This window comes from Thunnus albacares, chromosome 13, assembly GCF_914725855.1.
Source record: "Thunnus albacares chromosome 13, fThuAlb1.1, whole genome shotgun sequence".
NCBI classification, from domain to species: domain Eukaryota; kingdom Metazoa; phylum Chordata; class Actinopteri; order Scombriformes; family Scombridae; genus Thunnus; species Thunnus albacares.
In genome coordinates this window covers 28,262,187-28,283,308 of record NC_058118.1, presented here as the reverse complement: position 1 = coordinate 28,283,308, position 21,122 = coordinate 28,262,187, and the positions used below count along the sequence as shown (strand labels likewise).

At 36.8% G+C, this 21,122-nt stretch overlaps 1 protein-coding gene across 4 annotated transcripts in view; it reads left to right on the top strand.

Annotated features, from left to right (window-relative positions):
* Positions 1–17,061, top strand: part of cadm1a (cell adhesion molecule 1a) — a 416,956-nt gene extending 399,895 nt beyond the window's left edge. For all 4 annotated transcript variants that reach the window (XM_044370498.1, XM_044370499.1, XM_044370500.1 and 1 more), the window contains 2 exons: positions 6,088–6,216; positions 10,649–17,061. In XM_044370498.1, the coding sequence (XP_044226433.1) occupies positions 6,088–6,216; positions 10,649–10,767 (248 nt within the window). In that variant the 3' untranslated portion in view covers positions 10,768–17,061. The remainder of the gene's footprint in view (positions 1–6,087; positions 6,217–10,648) is intronic.
* Positions 17,062–21,122: the final 4,061 nt, after the last annotated feature.

Sequence of the window (21,122 nt, the reverse complement as noted above, 5' to 3'; positions counted from 1 at the left end):
ATGGAAGTGGATCTTGACAAGCCAGTGTGCTCTTATGACACCCCACCCACATAGCGCTGCTGTATTCCTGATTGCCCCTCTATCTGCAGGCAGCATGGGCACAACAGTGAAATCACTAATGCTTAATTAGCAGATTAGGAGATCCAATTAGGAGATCTCCTCTGTCTCGAATCAAGTCTCTGTCAACATGTCCTATGAAAATGAGATACTCCACATTCCCACTTAAGGTGGGCTTCTCTCCCCCTGCCAAAAAGACCACTCTTGATTGACTGTTGCATGCTTTGTTTAGCCCTGTGGACACTTTGTTTGAAGCCCTTTCGTGATTAATCATTGATGTTTCAGGCACATTTCAAAGCAATTCTGAGCTGTGTGTCAGTGTTGAGATAAATCCTGACCGCAAGGTCGTAATATGAAAACATACATTTTTGCATCTTTTGGTTTTTAAAAAACAAAGAATGCCTTAAACTAAATTTGGAGGTAAAAATAAGTATAATGAAATGAGTAGAGTAATCTAGTCTTGAATGATTATTAGATTAGATTATCCCTGAAAATGAGTTTTGATTATATTAATATATATATATATATATATATATATATATACATATATATGTGTGTGTGTGTGTGTGTGTGTGTGTGTGTGTGTGTGTGTGTATATGTATGTATATGTATATGTGTATATATATATATATAAATATACACACATACATATATACATATGCACATATATATACATATATATACATATATATAGTATACATTTATGATTAGGAATTTCATCTTTATCCTGCTAAGGTTTATAATTACTGAACATAAAGTAGTGCTGTTGCTTGTAGTATAACAACCATCTGTCATTTGGACATTTTGCTTCTTTCTCTTGATGTCCACATGGTCCTCACACATTGCCAGTACTTTTCCATTCTGAAATGAATATCTTTTGCAAAACGGGCAGCAGCAACAAACGAAAATATTTGCCAAACCAAAGCTGCATTAAGTGCTTTAACAAACCCTCTGGCTGCTTCTGTACACTACAACAGCTTCATGGCACCTTAGCAAAGATTCTGCATAATGTATTGCATTATATTAGAGGCACTGCTCTAGGATCTGTCCTGAGTGCCCAATATGGTTGAGCTCTGGTGACTGGAGAAGCTGTAGTAATTTTCAAGCTCATCAAATCATTTGGTGTCTCTTGGCATCCACTTGTACTGAACCATAACACAAGATACACCAGATTTCCATGAAATTCGGAGTGAAAATTAATGGTGCCCAAAAGAGGAATCCTGAAGTTTTTACTCCACGACCTTTCCTGTGAACAAATTAAAATATCATAATACTAGATTTGTCTGCACAGCTGGTTTATCACCTGTATCTTGTAAAATACCAACTTCCACAAAATGTGATGTTTATGCTTTAAAGCTGCATTGTTTGATTGTTGGCCACTAGGGGGCAGAATAACTCTAAAACAAGTTGACAGACTCACAGCCCTGATATAACATTTTAGCAACCATTTTACATGTCTACCAGACACAGAGCAACATTATCATCCCATTGGTGTCATGTTTCTGCTCATCTGGTCAATGTAAGTCCTATATTCTCTCTCCTTATACCTTTGTTTTGGTCTCTACTAATTCCTGAGAAAAATATCTGGCATGTTAGCTGCTAAATGCTTGACTTTCTTTACCAGCTTGTTGCTTAATCTGTCTGCCTGCTGAAAACAGGGTTGGTGCACTGAGACTGAACCAAAGATTTAATGTGCCATATAAGCACAACAATGAGCTAAAACATGCTAAAATCTCAAGAGTGTTCATTTGAGTCTATGGGTGACGAGAAAGGTGGAGGAACAGCCATCAAACTTCATGGAAAATTCTCCTTTTAGCCACAACTCAAAACTAACGGCCACCTGGCTCTTTCACATAGTCGTATAAATGGCAACAACCATTTTGGGATATTAATTGCGAATTTGGCCTCCACACGTAAGCTGATATATACACACATATATTTTGTAATCAAAACCAATAACTGCAGTCACACTTCACAATTAGTTGTGGCTGATGGGTGCTTTTCATCTGCGACTGAAGTGACATTTAAGGAAAGGCAATAACCCAAATTGCTTTGAATGTGCGCTCCTTTGATTGCTAAAACAATGACCCGTGCAATTTGAAGTTTGACTCCCCATGTGAGATAATAACAGAAATGTACTGTATTTCACTTGGTGACAGTAATTGCTCATAAGTGATATTCACTGATATGACATGCAAATTGCTTTATATGGTATCATTGGGACTGAGTGCCTCCAGGAACTGAAAGTATATGCTTTTCAGCTGTCATCGAGGCACTTATTTGGGCTTATAAACAAGGCTCTTTATAAATATGGAACCCAGACAACCCTTTTTATTTTCTGGTATGATTAAGACAAAAAATTGATTCCAGCACCAAGAACAAAGAAAAAGTTTAAGATCCAGCAAACAGATTCATTCGGCTTTGGTTTTGGGAAAGAGCGTGTATGTGATGCCTGAATTACACATTTGTTAATGTGTTTTTTGTTATTAATCCACCTTTAAGAAGATTTTGTTGCAGTCAAATTGGGGTGAGAAAGGAGGATGTCAGGAAAGCATAGCTGCCAGTGCACGATCAGAAATGAAAACATTACCACACTTAAATCTACTGTATTAGCACTGACATTAAAAAAAATCACAAAATCTTCCTGTGACAAAAAAAATAAACAAATATATGAATTCTTTTGTTTTGTTGTTTTGTTTATAGGTAGACCACATCAAGTGTTATTAGAATTTCAGATGATGTTCGTTTTCTTTATTTTCTGTCATGTTTGAAGATGATTTATTTGTGTTTTGAACATGTTATATCACAGGTTCCTGACATGTGGATTATTTAATACATTATTCTTTAGTTAGGTACAAAGTGCTGCAAAAAGAAATGATGAAAACATACATATTAATAAACTGTCAGCTTTGATAAAGACAAGACAGGAACTGCTGGATTCATTAACACCCACAGTTCAGACTCAAGGTTTATTTCTGAAATGATGTAGTATGTATGTAATCCCACCCAGCAAATTAACAAGGCAGGTGGATGTAGGAACTATTTAAAAATCTATCTATCTAAAGGATACCTTAGATTTATTAGAACTTGGGTCTTAATTTCATAGGTTTAACCATCATTTCTATCAGTTACAGTAATGATTACATTTTACCAAAGTATTGCTGAGATCAATGGCATTGCCACAACAAACTTCTATAGGACAAGAAAGAGTAGTCAGATGATCAGACTGGCTAAAAACAAGCCAACAGTTCAGCCAGCTTTTCTAAATTTGGAGAATTGGAGATTGGATAAAATTGAAAGTGAGCACATAGGAAAACTGTGTAAGAGCACAATCATGGTAAGTTAGGTAGGTCAAAGGTGAACAGTAGTGTGTATTTTGAAAATGAACCTCTTCAAACCTCTCAGAACTTTATTAAATTCTAGTAGAGATCCCAAAGTTTACACAGATACCAAATGTCAGGCTGAAATTGAGGGAAATGGCTGTAAAAATGATAGCATAGGTAGTAGTATATTTCCTTTTGATGGAATGGTACAGCCATATAAAACATGGGCTCTTGGGTTTGAATATTTCACTCAGTGTAAACATCAAATATAGCTTGAATGAAGCGCTGGAACAAGCTTTCAGACGAAAAGATGCACAACCTTAAAGCAACTTGAGAGAAAAAGTGAAGGGGAAAGGATGAGAATTGATTTTTAACAGCCAGATTTCTATGGAGTTTCATGGTCCTGAAAATTAGAAAATGTTCATGTGGACACCACCATCAGGCCAGACTTTACATTTATAGCTTCACTATTGATAAGGCTCTAAAGGGCTGGTTGACTTGCTGTCTTGTTTACAGAGCTTATTGTGATAAGAAGCAACAAACTGTATCATATGACATGTTCATCCATATCACCCCCTCTATATAGGAAATTAATTTAAACCAGGAAAGTTTGCAATAGACAACCAAGATGATTCTCTACAACCGCCTAAGTCACCCCCACCACCCGGACCTCACCACACACACGCATTCCCCTTCCCTAAAGCCAAAGTCCACATTAACATTGTAATAGGAAAGTGTGTTAAAGCACAGCTTTAGCAGCCTGACAAGAGCGAATTGGATGTCAGACGGATTCCTGCTCAGTTTAATTGAATCTGCCCAGCACTAAAAAAGAAAATCTGAAGTCAAAATAACCTATTAGATCTATCAGGTAATGTTTTGTTGAGTTTGACAGGCAGCTCTGCTGTGCCTCCTCCACTCCCCCCTTTATTCCTGCAGGTTGAGTAATGCAAGAGTGTAGGGGTGGGTGGTGGCTGAGGCTATCCATGATGTTTCACTCTCTGTTTCTCTGTTATTCGTTAACAAATTGGGGCCTGCTCTTTCTGTTTCCTGATGCTCACTCAGTAAATCCCTAGAGTGTAGAACTAGGCTGGAGTGTGGAGGGGTTTTAGTGAGTTACTACAGCTAATGGATGGTGGAAGCTGATAGTCTACTCCACGCGAACAGATTGCTAAGAACTGGCTGTTGTTCAGTGTCCTGACTGCACCTTTTCTGGCATTCGCTGCAAAATAAATCTTTAAAAAAGACATTACCTAGGAGGCAAATGTTAAGTGTATGGTGCAACATATCTTAATAAGCTAAGAGCACAAAAATTAATCTGTATCATACACATTATATTAGATAGAAGTGCTTTGTGACTACAGAACATATTCTAGTTTACATCTCAATGCAACATTTAGCCATGTGAATCATCGTCTCTCCACCACCTCCACACCTCTACTCACTTTCCTATATTAGTTGTCTGCATCATTGATGAAAGAATTTGCTCCTCCTTTGTGCCGTGAAGGGCCAGTCACATCTAAAAATGGATATTAACTTTGGGTTGTCATGGATCCTTACACTTGATCAATAGCTTTCACACAGCATTAAAGCCAATAGCTTTGGGGACTTGTTGTCCAATCACAGGTTGTTTTTTTTTACTTAAAGCCTGCTCAGGAAGTTAAAAACATGATTAACTATTCCCCTGCCATGAATAATTTGTTAATGTTTTGTTGTGTGCACGGTTGTGTAAAAGTTTCTTCCACAGATTTCCGTTATTTTTTTTAAAGCATTTTACAAAAGGGTGATACAAGAAACATGCTCATTAGATTCTTAAGGAAAGGTCAAATACTGAGTGGTTTCTCAGTCCAGCAGAAATGTGGTGATCCTGTTCCAGCTCAGGTTAATCAATTCTTGATTGCAATCCAAACTGTTATTGTTGTGGCAATTTTATAGAGTGGTTATTAAAATGTCAACCAGAGACACAGAGCAAGAGGAAAACATCTTGTTGTGGAGGAAACAAAGCAAGCAAAAAAAAATGCATATTGCAAAATAAAATACATGTATTAATTTCAAATCTGCAGCATTGAAGGCAACACAAAATGATGGACAAGGTCAAGAACTCAACATTTTAATAAAAATTATGACCAATGAGGAGATGTAAAAATCAGCAGTTAAGTACTAGAACTACCCAGTAGCAAAAAAATAAAAGCATAGCAAGTCCACCAAAACAGATTTTTGGGTTTAGGCAAACAATAGGCCTTAAAATGGTGAAGACGATGTACCAGGTTTAGGTTAAAAGATGGTTGAGGTCACCAGTGATTACTATTTGCAATGTGTATGTCTCTGTTTCCATGGTGTCTTTGAGTTCATTCAGTAAAAAGGAGAGAGTATTGGATAGGGTTAGGTTTAGGGTTAGGGTCAATTTTGTTTGAAGCACAGTACCAAAATTCATGACATTACTATAGGTGTAGGTGTGTAGTAAATAGGTAACCAAGTGGACCACATGGTAAATATTTTCACTTCCATTAATGGCAGTAACATGTGTCGGTGTGATCAAAGCAGCAGCTCTTAAGCACTTCTAGTACTGCAAAGATCTTCCATTTATACGCCTTACATGAAATATAATCTACATATCTATCATATTACTTCCATTTAACTCCCCATGGGGATCATGGCTTGCTGCTACTGTTGTCTATCTGCACTGAGTTTGTTTTTCTTTTACTTTTAGATTCACGAGCTGGAGAGGGAGCACCCAGAACGGTGGACCATGCAGTGATTGGAGGAGTGGTAGCTGTGGTTGTCTTTGCCATGCTCTGTCTACTCATCGTTTTGGGGCGCTACTTTGCAAGACACAAAGGTAGTATACCAGAACATACAGCTTTATAACCAGTGTTAAGATATTTGTCTATGTTTTGTTTTTTTATGACTAAAGCTATGCAGTCTAAAGTATAAGTGAAGCCATCACAGTGAAGTGCATCCAATCACCACTCAGATGCTGTCCAGTCAATTCAGTCTGTCGACCTGAACCATCTTAAAATATTCAACATCCTCAGGAAGAGGCAAAGTAAAACAGCAGTGTTCAAACACTGGGCGCAGCAACATTAGGGCCACTGATTTGACAGCAGTAAAACTGGTACAATCAGTCAATAACACCATAGCCAACACAACACCACCGGCATAATGTGTGGAAAACCTGATGTGGGTGTTTTAAGAAGCTAACATTGGCACTGTTCAAGTTTGACTAAAATAGTCGGCAAATGACTCTCTGCCTCCTTATTTGGAGAACATGAAAAACTACTACTACTTTGCAATCAAACAGTCTCTATTTATACAAATATCACAAGAGAATAAAATCATCATCTCACCATTGAATGACAACAGAAAGTATGTTACTACATCATGAATTGAATATAACAAAAAATACAGTTGGGACAGGCGAGTTGAAGCTAAAGAATACACATTTTAGAAATCTGCAGCTTAAATACATTTACTTTCTGATTCGGGGTAATTTGGGTTGAATTCTTCAACTGAAGGCACCGACAAATTGTTGAATTTTCTATCTCACTGGCTTCTTCTCCATAGCAACGGTGGCCAAGGCTCTCACATTAAAATGGATATAGCATTATTAAATATTCTGTGAGAGTCCTGTGTTTGGGAATATTGAGTATATCAATAAAATAAAACTTTGCAACTATTAGTTATGAACTTTATTATCTGCAGTGTGGAAAGTTGTCTTTGGCTTCATCACACAGTATAAACCAAAGAACAAAACAAGACAATTAACTCAGGATTAACATCAGGAACATCATTAAAAAAAAACCCATCATGACTTTAAATTTATTCATAATCTGGTTTAAAAAAAAAAAAAAAAAAATCAAAACTCACCATTGAATGTTACTGAAACAGGCAGCTTACAAAAAAAGTTAAAGAGCAACCCAACCAGCCCAATTTACATTTTACAAGTATGCACCAAAAACTAGCAAATACTTACATAATTACAGGAATATAAATGAAATATTACAGGAAAAATATATAACATCTATTTACATTAAAAATCAAGTCAACATATACATTTTTAATATTGTCCATATATTTTAATGCAATGCCTTATTAATAGCATTTTTCAGCAGCACATTGTTTGCATGTAAAACACAAACTGAACCAGCAGTTAATCAGATGTAGCCCCTTTGTTTCTGTAAAAACCTCCTCCGCGTGATCCAAATAATAGCAAGTCAGCTATTAAGGCTACGGGTTACTGATGATGAGTAAGATTACATCCTTCACGCCGTCCTGCTGCATAGTTTAACACATCTCATATGTGGCCCTCATAACACAGAAATAATTATAATCTATAACAGATTTCATACTTTCATATTTCTTATGCAGGAGGAAATGGAATTGGATAAATTAACCACTTTAGAAAGGAAGTACTGTAAATGAGGGAATTTAAAGGTGTAGACAAGACATTTTATTTTTTTATTTTATGATAATACTGAACTCAGTATTTCCCCTCAGGCCTCCTTCCACGAGCTGTGTGTTCAAGTACAGTAAACATGATTTGGTTTGTCTGGAGACTGATGGATCTCAGAGGTGAACTGAAACATTTCTGAGATGAGATAACACTGTGTTAAACTTTAGTAAGGTGCACGATATCTCCAGTTCTTCATAGGGCTGGTACACAGTAAGCTCTCCGTAGTTCATTATTTGTGATTAACCTCACTCTCTCAGTCAGTGAAACGCTGGCTCGGCTTGTGTTACTGCTGTCTGTCAACAACTGTCTGGACCTGACGATACAGTTTAGCTCTACTGCTGTCAAACTAGTGGCCTAGAACTTTTGTGTCGCTTATGTGTTTGTTAAATCAAAACATCCTGTTCTTAACGTCCAGTGAACTGACTCTTATGTGATTTATTAGCACTGAAGGCTTAGCACATTACCACTTGGTGCAGCCACATTGTAATGCTGCCTAGGGCAACATTACAAGGCAGATTTTAAAGGGTAATTCTGATTTATTACCACTTGGATCTTATTTTTGTACTTTTGGCCATAATTTTTATGAAAAATAATAACATTGTACTCACTAACTTCATTGCTGAGATCTGGGAACATTGCTAAAAAGAAGTCTGAGGAGACACGAAATACAACTTGTCAGACAACCAGAGAGGTTGTAAACAAAGCCCCGGGGTAGTCAAACTTATTTTGAGATAAAAAGTAAAGCGAATGGTAAAATTATTACCCAAACTGTCTGTTTACAGTTTATAGACCAGTTCCTGGTTCAATCTTGACTTCCAGTGCTGTAGTTGTGCACGCACCATAGACTGTATATAAAGATGGACATGGTAAAGTGTGACATCACCCACTGGTTTATACTGGAGCTTGTTTGAAGCTTAGAGTTGCAGCTTATGGTCTGCACCATCTATTTGGAGCCAGGACTTTTAAATAAGGTGGTCAGGATTTTGTCTTTCACGCTCTTACTAGGAAAACCGAGCGCTGCACACTTGGGTTAACATTAGCTACTTTAGTTAAATTGTGCCAACAGAGCAGGTATTGTAATCAAGTAACATTAAACTTATTAAATATTGCGGCAACTGTCCGACTCAGTGCGAGTCCCAGCTGTCAATCAACACCCACGCGGCAGACATCAGGCTCTTTAATTATCATTAACGGAGCAACAATTTCCAAAATGACCACCAGCACACTTATTAGAGGGCCTGAATTTTGTGATTGAGACCATAATGACTCACTGAAAAGAAATATTGTCTTAGTATTTCTAGAGAGAAGTTAATGCTTTTTGAATGGGAGTCAATTGGAGCCAGCATCTAGCAGCCCATCGGTGGCATTGGAGTTTAAGATACTTCCGCATTCAAGCCGTAGTAGTTTCCACTTGGCATGCACACAGTTTTCATGTGACATTATGGATGTCCTCACCTCCAAATAAAATCTGACTGCTGGTGTTTCTTGCCCCGTCTGACATTATTGTAGCGATGTCGCCGTGTTCCTTGATCTCAGCAATTACTTTGGTGCAATTAAAGTGTGATAACTGATATAAATAAACTACGAGAATAAGACGCAACCCGTAATAAACTTGAATTATCCTTTAATGCTCACTTTTGATTCATTGTCACGATGCCATTTCTCAGAGGCTGTTCATGTTATTTTTTCCAATGTAATATAACAACAAGATCCAAGTAAACAATTAAAATGGCCACTTTAACTAATGGCACTGTGTATGGTGGCGACTTGTGGGCTTTTTACAAGTTAATGTTGATGCAATATGAATATTCATGAAAGAACAATAATAATCAAGAGTCTTGAAAACATGACATGGTTTTTTTGGTTTCTTTCTGTGGCTACAGCCATGCAGAGGAATGAGGTTGGGATGTGAGACAGCAGCCCGGAGCAGTCACACAAAAAAAAAAATTCATCTAGAAATGTTGAGGGCAACTTTTAACTACCTCTGTCAGTAACTTCCCATAATAATTACTCAACAAAACGCTTACCTTAAGCGACCCGTAGCCCTGAGAACAAGCGTAGGAGTTGGGTTGTATTAACTAGCAGCGGGGGTGGATTACTGCATAATTCTTACATGACTCTTTAAACTGAGGTTTCATTGCCAAAAGCCAGATCAGTTTTGGTATGATGTCTGCTCATGGCCCAAATCAGGATTAAAAAAATGTCAGATTCAGTATTTTTTCCTCTTCAAACTGTCATAATAAGCTAATGTGAAACAGGGACGGTGAGGAGAAAAAACACTCAATAACAGAATTTTTAAATTCAATCTAAATGTATCTCAGGTCACCATTCTTGTATTACAGCACCACTGAGGGCCTTCTTTCTATCTTTTCAAGCAGCATTTGTGCTTTTCTTTTTTTTCCACATTTGGCAGAGTCCTTCCTCATTCGATTTGGAATATTGCCTTCATTATCAACCTCTACTGTGATACGATGTGAATAAATCTTGTAAATTAGGTTTGAAGCTGCTTGCTAGTTCCCTTTTTTTCTTTTTTTTTTGCTGAACTTGACAAGGTTAATTTGAAGGTGTGAGCCATGCTCTTCCCCACGCTTGAGATCATTTCAAAACCCTGATTTTTATGTGCCAATCTTGAATGAGAAAGTAGGAAAATTATGTATAATCTGAATATTACAGGTTGCTGGTGTTAGGTTTCTGTAAATGGGCACATGGTGGAGGATTTGCATAATTAGGTTCTGGGGCATATTTTAATCTTTTGTATCATCTAAGCAGCAGGCTATTATCCAGTCCGTGACACTGTCCTTCATCCCATCGTCTTCAGGTACCTACTTCACACACGAAGCCAAAGGAGCAGACGATGCAGCGGATGCAGATACAGCCATCATCAATGCAGAGGGTGGCCACACCAACTCGGACGAAAAGAAAGAGTACTACATCTAATCAAAGCAGGACCCCTCACTCTAGTGTCCTCTTTGGGACACCGGGCTGTTTTTGGGGCCAGGGCAAGGGGGGGGGGGGGGTAGTCAGGGTTGATAGAGAGGTTTGGTTGGTTCAGGATCACTTTTAGAGAGAGTAGAGGGGTCGAGGAGTAGAGGAGAGATGGGGTTTTAAAGACAGGCCTGGTTTTAAGCCGTTGTTTAGTCTAGTCTGCAGATGTAGATGGAATGTTTTGTGTGTAAAAAAAAAAACAACAAAAAAACAAAAAACAAAAGAGGACAAAAAACGGGAGGGTTTGGGGGTTTTTCGGTAAACTGAGAAGGGCATGGGTTGGGGGCGGGAGGGTGCGCCAGACGTTGCCAGAAATCACTGTAGAGAGCTTCACCATTCAACACCTCCCTAACTGCTGGTACGAATTTTATTTAGTTCAACCATTTGCAGAAAATTCTGTGCCTTGTTCTGAATTTTTTTGTTCTATCCATAAGTTGGATTTGTGTTGATCCTCATTTGCATAACCTTGTTGTTCCCGTTTTTTCCAGTGTCATCTTCCCCACTCGTAATTATCAATGTGCTGTTGGCTTTTGTATGAGGGTAAAATTACACAGCCACTTTATTCATTCCCCTAAATGTGTCTGCACACACGCATCCTCTCCTGCATAACAAAAACTCTTTCCAGTATACTGTGATTTGTCTCAAGCCATTACTTCCTTCTCTTTTTGTCCCTGAAGTTTTGACAGCTCCAAAAATGCATGGAATGCTTTACATATCATTGTACAAAGGACATAAATGAGAAACAGGTTCATTGTACTGCATAGGCCCTCCCTGCACCCTCTTGAACACAACCGCATTCAAAATATAATCAAAAACACGGCAGCAAAGAATAATATGAAATAATCTTCCTGTTTTATTAGGCCAATTTAGTTTTTTAATTCATTGCTTTGCAACCTCAGTTTGTTCTTCAGTGCACAGTGCATCTTAAACAATTACCTAGTACATAATTTTTTCTCACAGCGCCGCCATTTCATTATTTTTATTTCTTTCTCTTTTCAGTATTATTTTTCTTCTGTTTGGCTGAATGAATGCCCTGTTTTCCCACAGGCTTTCATTGAGTTGTAATGATGAGATTCAATTGATTTCCATCTGCTCTCACTCGAGAATATTTTTTCTTACCAGTAGGAGAGTAAGAAAACATAGGTTTTTCTAAAGCTGTTTTTCAGCAGACTCTCAAAATGCCTCAGTAATAAAAGACTGTTTAAAAAAATATTTTAAAAATATGGTATTAATATCGGCCAAACAGCAGCCAAAGTATGCTGGTGTGCTGTATATAGTTCAAAAGAGAAGCAGCCTTAGCTAAACTACAAACTGAAACACATTAAAATGTTAATTTCAGGAATACTTAAGCTGCACAAAACATAAAAAGGTCATGGCTGTCCTGGTCCTCCCATCAGCGGGTTCATGTTATCCTGTTCATACACAATTCAGTTTAAATCAAGCCAATGGAATCACAGCTGTATTGTACACTAATCCTTACTAAGAAATATTTTTTACAACTTATTAGAATTGAAATGGAGTACCTTTGTGGATTTTATCGTATCACACTCATTGTGAGTTTTGTCAAACTGTAAAACAAGCAAATCTTTGGGAAAGTAAATGTCTTCAAACTAAGGAATACTCTGAGAGACAGGCCAGTTGTTTCACCTCCATCGCACCTTCCATATATATGGTTTTTGCTTTGATACAGCAGCTTGATTGATTTTTTTTTTTTTCTGTATGTATGTACATGCTACGACACATAATTTTTGCTTCTCTACCTTGCTTTATGTACAGAGCCCCGCTGGGGTCAGCTGAGGCTACAAAAGATCCAAATATAAATCTGCACTCTGTGTGAAATCTGTGTGCACGTTTTATAAATCATGCTCTCGGATTCATAATCCATGCCTTTGAATTACGAATCCATGCCCACGGATTGTAAACTGTGCCCTTGGATATGCAATCCATGTGCTCAAACACAACTGATTGTAAAATGGGAAGTTGCTCATTTAATTTTATATTTCCAAGAATATGTCACTGAGGATATTTAATTTGAAATCATCCTTCTTAAAACATAGTCAATTAATATTGAGCCACGTCATCCAAGAAAGCACTCCAACGATGTGTGTGTGTGTGTGTGTGTGTGTGAAGGTGGGGGCTCCATGAACACACAAAATCTTAAGGATCATGGGTAATGTAGCCTTCTGACAAAAATCTGTGGGCATGGATTTGTAATTTGAGGGCACGGATTATACATCTGAGAACATGGTTGATAAAGCGTGCACACAGATTTCTAAACCAAGCGTAAAGATTAACACATGGTTCTTTTTGTTTCTTAGCTGACCCCGGGAGGGAGGGGGGGGGGGCTCTGTATTTATGTGTCACCTGCCAAAACTAAATGAGGATCCGTTTTGCTGTGCCAGCTGGGGAGCACTGAGGAATGCCAAAAGCAATTAATTGTTTGTAACTGAACTTAATACACATGTTGTGCTCCGTGGTGTTAATCCATGGTTTGCATTAATGCCCTGGCTTCTTAACATGGCAATGAGCGTCTATTGATGGCATTGTTTGTTGGTATTATGTGTTCACACAGCAAACAGCCTGCTTAATGAGTCTCTACTCTTGATATCACATAATTTTCAACATTTTATCAATTCTAATGATAACTGCTCAAAAATAAACAAAGTAAAATCAGAGTTTAGCATTAACCCCAACAATAGCTGCTATTATACCTCAAGAACTTTTATTTATTAAGGAACCTATTCTGGCAGCATAAACAAAATCACATCATTTGTGAAAAAAGTGAAAATTATTTGCCCAATGAGGGTTTCTTATCTTGGCCTATGAGTTTGTTGACCATCCTCATACTGTTAAACATATAAAATAGAAGTTTTACTGCAGAGTAAAATCAGAACCTCCAATGTTTGCTTCTTTTTAGTAAAATCAAAGCCAAATATTATTTTTGACCAAATATCTCTATCAATATTGCGACAATATTATAGGTATGACTACTGGTGCTTTCGCAAAATATTTACGCAATGAGATTTTTGATAGATAATCATCAGTAATGTGGATATAATGACTAAGTGGGTAAAGGCAAATAATAGAACAGCTAGAACAGTCTGGTAAGTTCAGGAAATTACATCACTTTACTGTAATGCTGCTTTAAAACCAGACAGACAACACATATGCCAAATCACCATATTACAATATCCAAAATCTAAGATGATATCTAGTCTCATATCATGATATCGATATAATATTGATATATTGCCCAGCCCTGATGTAGCAATATTCATTTCAGAGATTAGACATTTATTATTATTAGCAATAAGTTTTATTAAAATTAAACATTTCATATCAAAGTAGATTGTTGTCCTTTACTCAGCTTTTTGCGTTGCACATAAAGGAACAAAAGGCCCACGTTTTAGCTAAGTCATGGGAAATTGCTTTTTTGTTATTTATTAGCACTACAACTTAAGAAGACCATCTTCTGACAAAACTTTGCGTTGCGTAGCTTTATTTATACGCTTCAAACAAACTGATGGAAACGCAACTAATTCGCATTTTCCTTTTTGTGACATTTCAAAAGTTCACTTAAAATTCTCTTGCGAATCTAATGGAAACACGGCTAATGTGGTGAAGATGTTTTCTTAATTAACTTGTGTTTTGTCCTTTTGCCGATATTTACTTAAAGGCCCCATGAAGTGGAAGTTAAAGTATCTTTAGCTTTATTACTGTGACGTATTTCCCAGTGAAACTGAATATTAGAGCAGTGTAAAATTACAAGAGGGATTTAAATCAAATCCTTTGCATTTGATTGGACCGCAAAATAAGTGGGTGGGGCTTACAGAGTTAAACGTGATACAGAGCTGCAGAGAAAAACAGAGCTACAGAGGACTGTTGGCTCCACACACACCTCCCTCACCTGTTGTCAGATCAGGAGGACGAAGGAGAGATGAATGAATTAGACCTCAGCCACATTGTTCTGGAAATGAAAACAAAGTAGCACTACAAACGATGTAGTGCTGTTTTATATGACCGGCATGGCTAGCTACTCACCCAGAGTCACATTTGATTGATTGATTTGATTGGATGAACTTTTGTAAACACCCCTGAATGCAGGATGAGTCATCAAACATTTGAAACTGTTTTACGGGAAGAGAAATGGATTTTGAGGTAAAAATACTCTGATACTGATTTTTTGACATATATTTGGCATATAACAAGAGATACATGAACAATTAACACAGGGACACAGGATTAAAACTGGGAAAATTTATTCTTCATTTCATGGGGCCTTTAAATGGTATTGCGTTGACTTCTCTTGGCCACAGTAACTCAGGTTTTAACTTGAGTCATTTGGTTTTCCGTTATAGTCGGTTGTTTTAATGATTAAAATGTATTTCCTTATCAGAAATATTAATATATGATATATATCACCATCAATCATATCTAATGACAAAATTAAGATTTACTGAAAATGTCAATGAACACCACTTTAACACTTATCCCTCTTCAAGACGTTAATGGATTCTTTGGGACTTTGCTTGCCGTGTGGACACATCCAAGATTCAGTACTTTATTGACATGTTAAGACATGTGATTAGAATTTGTCAATGTGCAGCATAGATCGCAACACATTAACAGTGTGATAGCTTTAATATACCATCGTCATGCATGAAGACAGCATCCTGTCTTTTCATATTTCCCATATTGATATGGTGGGTTTGGTGTCATCCAAAGGCAGTTGAGAAGGTTATTGTGAAGTGCATTACACTAATTTCACTTTCCTGAGCATTTGTGCATTTTAAAAAGGCATTCAATATTCTTTCTGCAGTTTTAACAGGTAGACTGGGTGGGAGCTGTGGACCTTTGTTTTAGCTTTTCCAATGGATGTGGCAGTTGTATATGGAGACTACAGGAGGGATGCTGCAGACAAAGATCAAAGATGCTATGTGTCCAACTCTCTCCGACTGTATCTTCTATTAAAACTTGAGTTAATTTACAGTCTGTACTCACAGAGGAATTACCACTAATTTAACACTGTATACTGATGACACTGTTTTGTGTTTGTTACGTGGATGGGTGGGGGTGGGAAAGGGTTCTGATTAGGTTAGATGTTTTATGGTCTGGTGTCTGATAAAAAATTATTAGCTGACTTGTTATCGTTGCTTTATGAATCACAGAGCAGATGTCACCTCATCTGTAAGACTGAGATTGTGTGATTTGTATTTGACAGTGAGCACTATTTCGCTTGAGTGACATGTGGCAGCTTCCATTAAAAATCAGACTACAGAACATGTACTTGCCAATAAAGGAATAGAACTGAATATCGTCTTCTCCCTTAAGGTTGATGAATTATTATTTTTCTTTGTGAATATTAAACCTTTTGTGGGTTGGAACAACAGGAGTGTCTCCAAATAATGTACTATCAATAAGAGGCATTGCTCTTCTTAAGTCCCAGTATAAAAAGTAACTTGAACAAAACAACATAAATGTAACATTTGAGTAGATTTAAATATTCAGACATGATGAGGATCCAATTTGAAGTAAATTGCAGAATGATAATTTCGGTTATTGTATGTTTTTTTATTTTCTATTAAATGCCCAGTAAAGTTAAAAAAAGGGACTTTGGTCTTAACAGATGTTGGGTTTTTTTTTTTCACATTCAATTCTTTTTATAATGCCCTGTCTCAGGTTCATGCGTTGTTGACCGATGTGACTGCATCTCAGGTAGAATGCAAAGTTTGGGCCCCACCTATCAATGACATAAAAGAAAGTACAATGCATCCTCATCAAATCAAGTGCAACACATTATTTTAGACCCAAGAAGCAAAATTGGTGAGCTATTTTGCATATATGTTGTACATGTTTTCTGTATTTTTCTTAATATTTGGTGCACTGTAAAAGATGTGTTAAATATTGCTTTGTGTTGACATAGGTTATAAAGCGTACACTGTTTATTGAAATGAAGCAGGATCAGAAATATGTTGTGGCTGTACTACTGTCACTTTCAACGCACCACCGCCTTTGGAAGCTTGGTTTATTCCCAAAAAAAGTTTTGATTGTTTCACCAGTCATTGTTTTTAGGTTGATTCTTTTTGTCTCTCTGCTGTTGTTGGGAAATGTTAATGTGTATTAATGGAGAAAAGGAGATCCACATTCCCATACACATTTTGTATTGGTTCATAAATAGACATTTTTACAAAACAATGAAGAGTTCTTGTCTTAATAAAAAAGAAAAGATATTAATGTCCAAAATAATCAGTGTTGGTATTGTTTGTTTTTTTTTTACTTCAAATATATAATTTAGGATGATGCACCACAGGTAAATGGGGAAAATGTCAACTTATGGACACACAGCAATACATACAGTATTATATTATTATATAGTATTATTTATTTTTCTTCTGAACACATTCTCAGATGATGAAGTCTGAGTCCATGTACCTGTTTCATTCAGCTTGAACAATTCAGAGAGGAAAAAAATAATTTCAGTATATATGGAATTTAATTACATGTTGAAAATGTCAAATTTTCATATAAAAATACCACACAATGTTAAGGATAAGGTTGTCATTTGTTGACAGTAAAGGAAATATTAAACATTTGCCTTATCCTTTAAAAACAAAGCAATTCTCAGCAGACATAATCTTTGGATTTACATATGTTTTCCCATTGTTTCACAACATTTACAGAAACATAACAATCAATATCCATCATGATGAAATGTACATTAACTTCCCTGATTATTTATTAGAGCAACAGAAGTTTGCCAACTGGCCAACTGTTTATTTTTCCCATTCAGTGAGGGAAATTCGTTTTGTTGTGACATTATGTGGAACATGGACTAAATGTGAATGCAGCTGTCATCTTTCTACACATAATTTCCATCATCATAACTCTCATAACTCAGTTTTTCATCTGCTTTTCCATTTTTTCATCAACTCTGCAACCGTCACAGCTCAAGTGCCACTCAGAATGCAATGACTAGATTTGCACTATGACATAAAATTACAACATCAGAATTAACAATGAAGCATTAATTAACTTTCGCTCAATTGTGAGGGTTTAAAAGTTAATAAACAATCAGTAGACTGGCGTGGATTCGTTAAAGAGTAACTACACCTAGGCTGAACCTCACAGCAGCACTACATTGGCCGCTATTCTGATTTTAGACCTTGCCAATGCAAGTTCAATCAGTTTCATCTTTCACCTTTTTTGTCAGTGATGTCCTGTTACCTGAAAGCCAACTGTAACGGACAAAAAGCTCACTCTCCATTTCCTTTGTGCGACAACATGAGTTCATGCACCCAAACTCATCTTATTGTAAGGTTCTTACTTCTCTTCTTCTCCAAGGGATAATAATTACCTTCTTTTGTGTTAAACAAAAATCCATATTCCAGAAACAGTCTTTGTTCGGTTCGTTGTTTTGTATTTCCTAATTTCCCGGCACTTTCCTGCTACCTCGTGCACATCGATATACTTAAACCAGTGCAACACTTTGCTTCTGCACTGTGCTTTCTGCAGTTAGTACCAAAGGTTACATAATACACAATGTTGCATCACACTTAAGTGTAGTGCTAAATCCAACAGCTTTGATCCTTTAAGCCTGTAGATGCCAGAACAGCAATGATTTTCCTCCACACATGATTTGGTGCAGAGTTTCTCTTTAACATCATGTTCACATCTGTTCAATAATCTTGTTACCTCATTAAAATCCCTCCTCCAGCATAATGTGACTTCACCATGTAGAAAGATAACTGTCAAACAGTGGTGAGTTAATTGCTAGCTAATTAGTCAGCAGTCAAAACTTGTCGAACCATCTGAATTCTGGAGTTTTGTGCATTACTGTGAAATGTTAAATGACATCTCCAGTTGTCACAGTTAAAAAAATTTGAATTCTCCACACGTTTGGTGTGAGTAAATAAAAACTAAAATGATACTGTAGCCATTGTGCAGAGTTTCCATTTTTTAGAAGAGAATAAATCCATTTTTGGACATATTTGTGGAAACCGTGTCAATGCTTCAGGGCTTTTGGGGAGAGTATCCCATGACAGTGTTCGACTGACATTTGAGGGCCAGTGTTACTAGGAGATGCACTGTCAATTTCTGACTGGAGCATGTCCTGTATAACCTACAAATGTTGATATGATGTTGATTTTCCCTTTTTCCAACAAGCCCACATAGTGCTGGCTACTATTTGTGATTTATGTCTACCCTTTTAAAACATTTAGGAAAACACTTTCATGCTGTTAAGTTTGTAATTCACTTACTTTCGGCTCATGTTATTTCAACATGTGCTGAGTCATCCACAGGTCCTGCACTCTGAGTCTTGTTATTTTACCAGGAGAACCTCACTGACATTAAAAATCTCTTGATCATGAAAACGAGTAATACAGACAGATCTATCGCAGCCTCTTGTTAGTCAGTATAAAATAATACAATCGTGAATAAAATTACAATAAGAGAAGTTAAAAATACAACCATATAACATACCAGAATTGGACTAAGAAACGGCAGAAATTTGAACTATATTTATCTATTGCTATAACAGCAATAGAGGTATTAATAGAGGCATTACATATCTGTATTTCATGGGTCCTGTCGTGGTGAAGGCAAAAAGGAGACTCACAGCACCAGGTGGTTTTATAACCTCATCATTCATATATTACTCGTGTTTTGAATCATGATTCAGAGGACTATAGGGACTGCTGGTGGGACTTTATGCTAAAGTCCTCTTTAGATAAGATTAGATTAGATTCAACTTTTGGATTTTCTTCAGCCTCAGTGAGCTTTGTTGATATCATATGAAGGATGTGAGCAGAAAAACAGTGAATAAGTATATATACTATATACCCAACTCCACTTATTATTTGTTGATGCTGAAAGCACTTTTCTTCAGTCTGAAGTGAACCTTGGCAGGTGCCGATAACATGAAATCTTTATCACATGCATAAACCAGTGTGAACCTGCAGTATAAAACAAGCACTCCTAATTAACACAAATATAGGGTAATACCTTGAGGAGCACCATGAGAGCTTGAATAAATCCTACAAGGTTTACACTCTGGAAATCAATCTCTGCTTCCCGGCCGGACGAGTGCAGTGAACCTTTTTAACTAACATCTTAAATAAATGGAGATAGTGTTATTGATTCAAATAGAGTAGATGGAATTGACGTGAGGTGAGCTATCTGTCATAGAAAAATGTATTTCTCCATTCATACTTAATGTTCATGAGTTAGGCTTTACTACAGACATCAACACACCTATAATATTCAGTATTCAGTAGATGACTTGAGTAGAGGAAGATATTATCTTTTTAATTACATTTTCACCTCAGGCTCTCATTATACCACAAGTGCTGTACATAATGAGCCAACACCTTAAATAAGTAAAGGTGATACCGCTATTGATTAGAAAGCGAGACCCGAGGCAAGATATCAGTCATATAAAATGTACTTCTGAGCTCATGTTTAATATGCGTGCCAGTTGCTGTCTTATAGACTCATTACTCAATATCCTCAAATAACTTAAATAGAGAGAAATCCTATTCAATACATTTTAACTGACTCTGTAACAGCAAATGACTGCACTTAATAAAGAGTATAATCATTTTGCTCAATGTGTCCTTGGCAATAGTGTTTTGTCTACAGTAATGAAAAGGTCAGTGACAATGTCTTGTCTTTAAGTGTTAACCTTGCAAGCTCAAAGGTTAAAGCTGCAATATCCTGAAATGAATACTACATTATTTATCCATTACAGGTGCACAGCAACCGCATTATTAGACTCAGTGCAACCAAGCCAGTATTTTGATCCTGATATAATGAACTCTGCTAAAAAGCGTCCTTGTTCCCACTGGCATATTGTTCAGGGACTGGCTATTTAGCACCTACCCAGAGGCCATTAAGATTATGAGGCCATGAATAGGCTCCACAAAGCAAACCTTTACAGCCCGATATCAACAGGTGAACCAGGAGTGATTATGAATGATTTATTGTGAGATTGTAAGGGGCAGAGAAGAGCAGACCCATAAACTCTCGTTATAATGCCGACCCTTAAGGGCACTCAGGAAATTAGGCCTCCTGTAAGGGCTCACCACAATTAAGCTACTGGTCCTTGCACTGCAATCAGACCAGGTTCCCAGAGAATAATGCTTTATATATATATATATATATATATATATATATATATATATATATATATATATATTTAACACAATAATTAATACAGTGTAACTACTTAGGAATTATATGTGTGTGTGTATTTGGTGATTCATCATGACATGTTAAAAAGTATTTTGCAATATAATAAGTTTATTGTT